Source organism: Penaeus monodon, chromosome 23 (genome assembly GCF_015228065.2).
Source record: "Penaeus monodon isolate SGIC_2016 chromosome 23, NSTDA_Pmon_1, whole genome shotgun sequence".
In the NCBI taxonomy this organism is placed as follows: Eukaryota; Metazoa; Arthropoda; class Malacostraca; order Decapoda; family Penaeidae; genus Penaeus; species Penaeus monodon.
The window spans coordinates 37171293-37171980 of record NC_051408.1 but is presented as its reverse complement, the minus strand read 5'-3'; the positions used below and the strand labels follow the sequence as shown (position 1 = coordinate 37171980).

Genomic DNA, 688 nt, shown 5'->3' with positions numbered 1-688 from the left:
AAAGGGTAAAACACAGGTATCACTGTAAACGAAGTCCACTCCCTAAACGAGTAATGAGCACTGTGAAAAGCTTTCAAATTAGCCGGTAGATGGCTGAGCGACGAATGTATGTTCAAGTATTTCTAAAAAGACGTAACAAAAATGTACAGGTTTGACATATTAATAGTACTTTAGAAAAAAATTTTTTTGGTATTTTTGCCTTTAGGTCCCAGGGTTTTTTTCTGCGTCATTTGGTTGTTTTTGTCCTAGCTTATGAAAATTAATTGTAATATATAATAATGTAAGGTTTCATTGCCTACAAGACTGTGATCTTCAATTCTCTCAAAGTTGGTGGGATCCTTTTGTATACTTTCACCATATAAGTGGAGAGAATATAACTTTTTTATGGTAATGTTACAGCCATACTTTAAAAAACAAATTTAAAAGGGTTTTGTAGTTTTAAATGGGGGGAAGGGCATCTTTTAGTTAAAGATATATTTCAGACAATTGTTTTACACCATTTATGATTTGTGCTGTTTCTTAACTCTTTATAAGTGTTCAGTATACTTTGTAAGCTTGATGTGTAATTGCTTGAATTTATATATATTGGATTTGGTATTTAGACATGAGTACTAAATTTTATTAATTGTATATTTTTGCCAGACTGCAAAGTTTGATTATAAGGGTTTTAAAAAGTATACTAAATGTG

The 688-nt window shown here is 30.5% G+C and overlaps 1 protein-coding gene across 1 annotated transcript in view; it reads right to left on the bottom strand.

Annotated features, from left to right (window-relative positions):
* The window catches only part of LOC119588230, a gene marked incomplete in the record, with an annotated part of 18655 nt that overhangs the window by 10579 nt on the left and 7388 nt on the right, over nucleotides 1–688 (bottom strand). Inside the window, 2 exon segments of the mRNA XM_037936930.1 lie at nucleotides 300–404; nucleotides 640–643. Of these exon segments, the coding sequence (XP_037792858.1) occupies nucleotides 300–404; nucleotides 640–643 (109 nt within the window).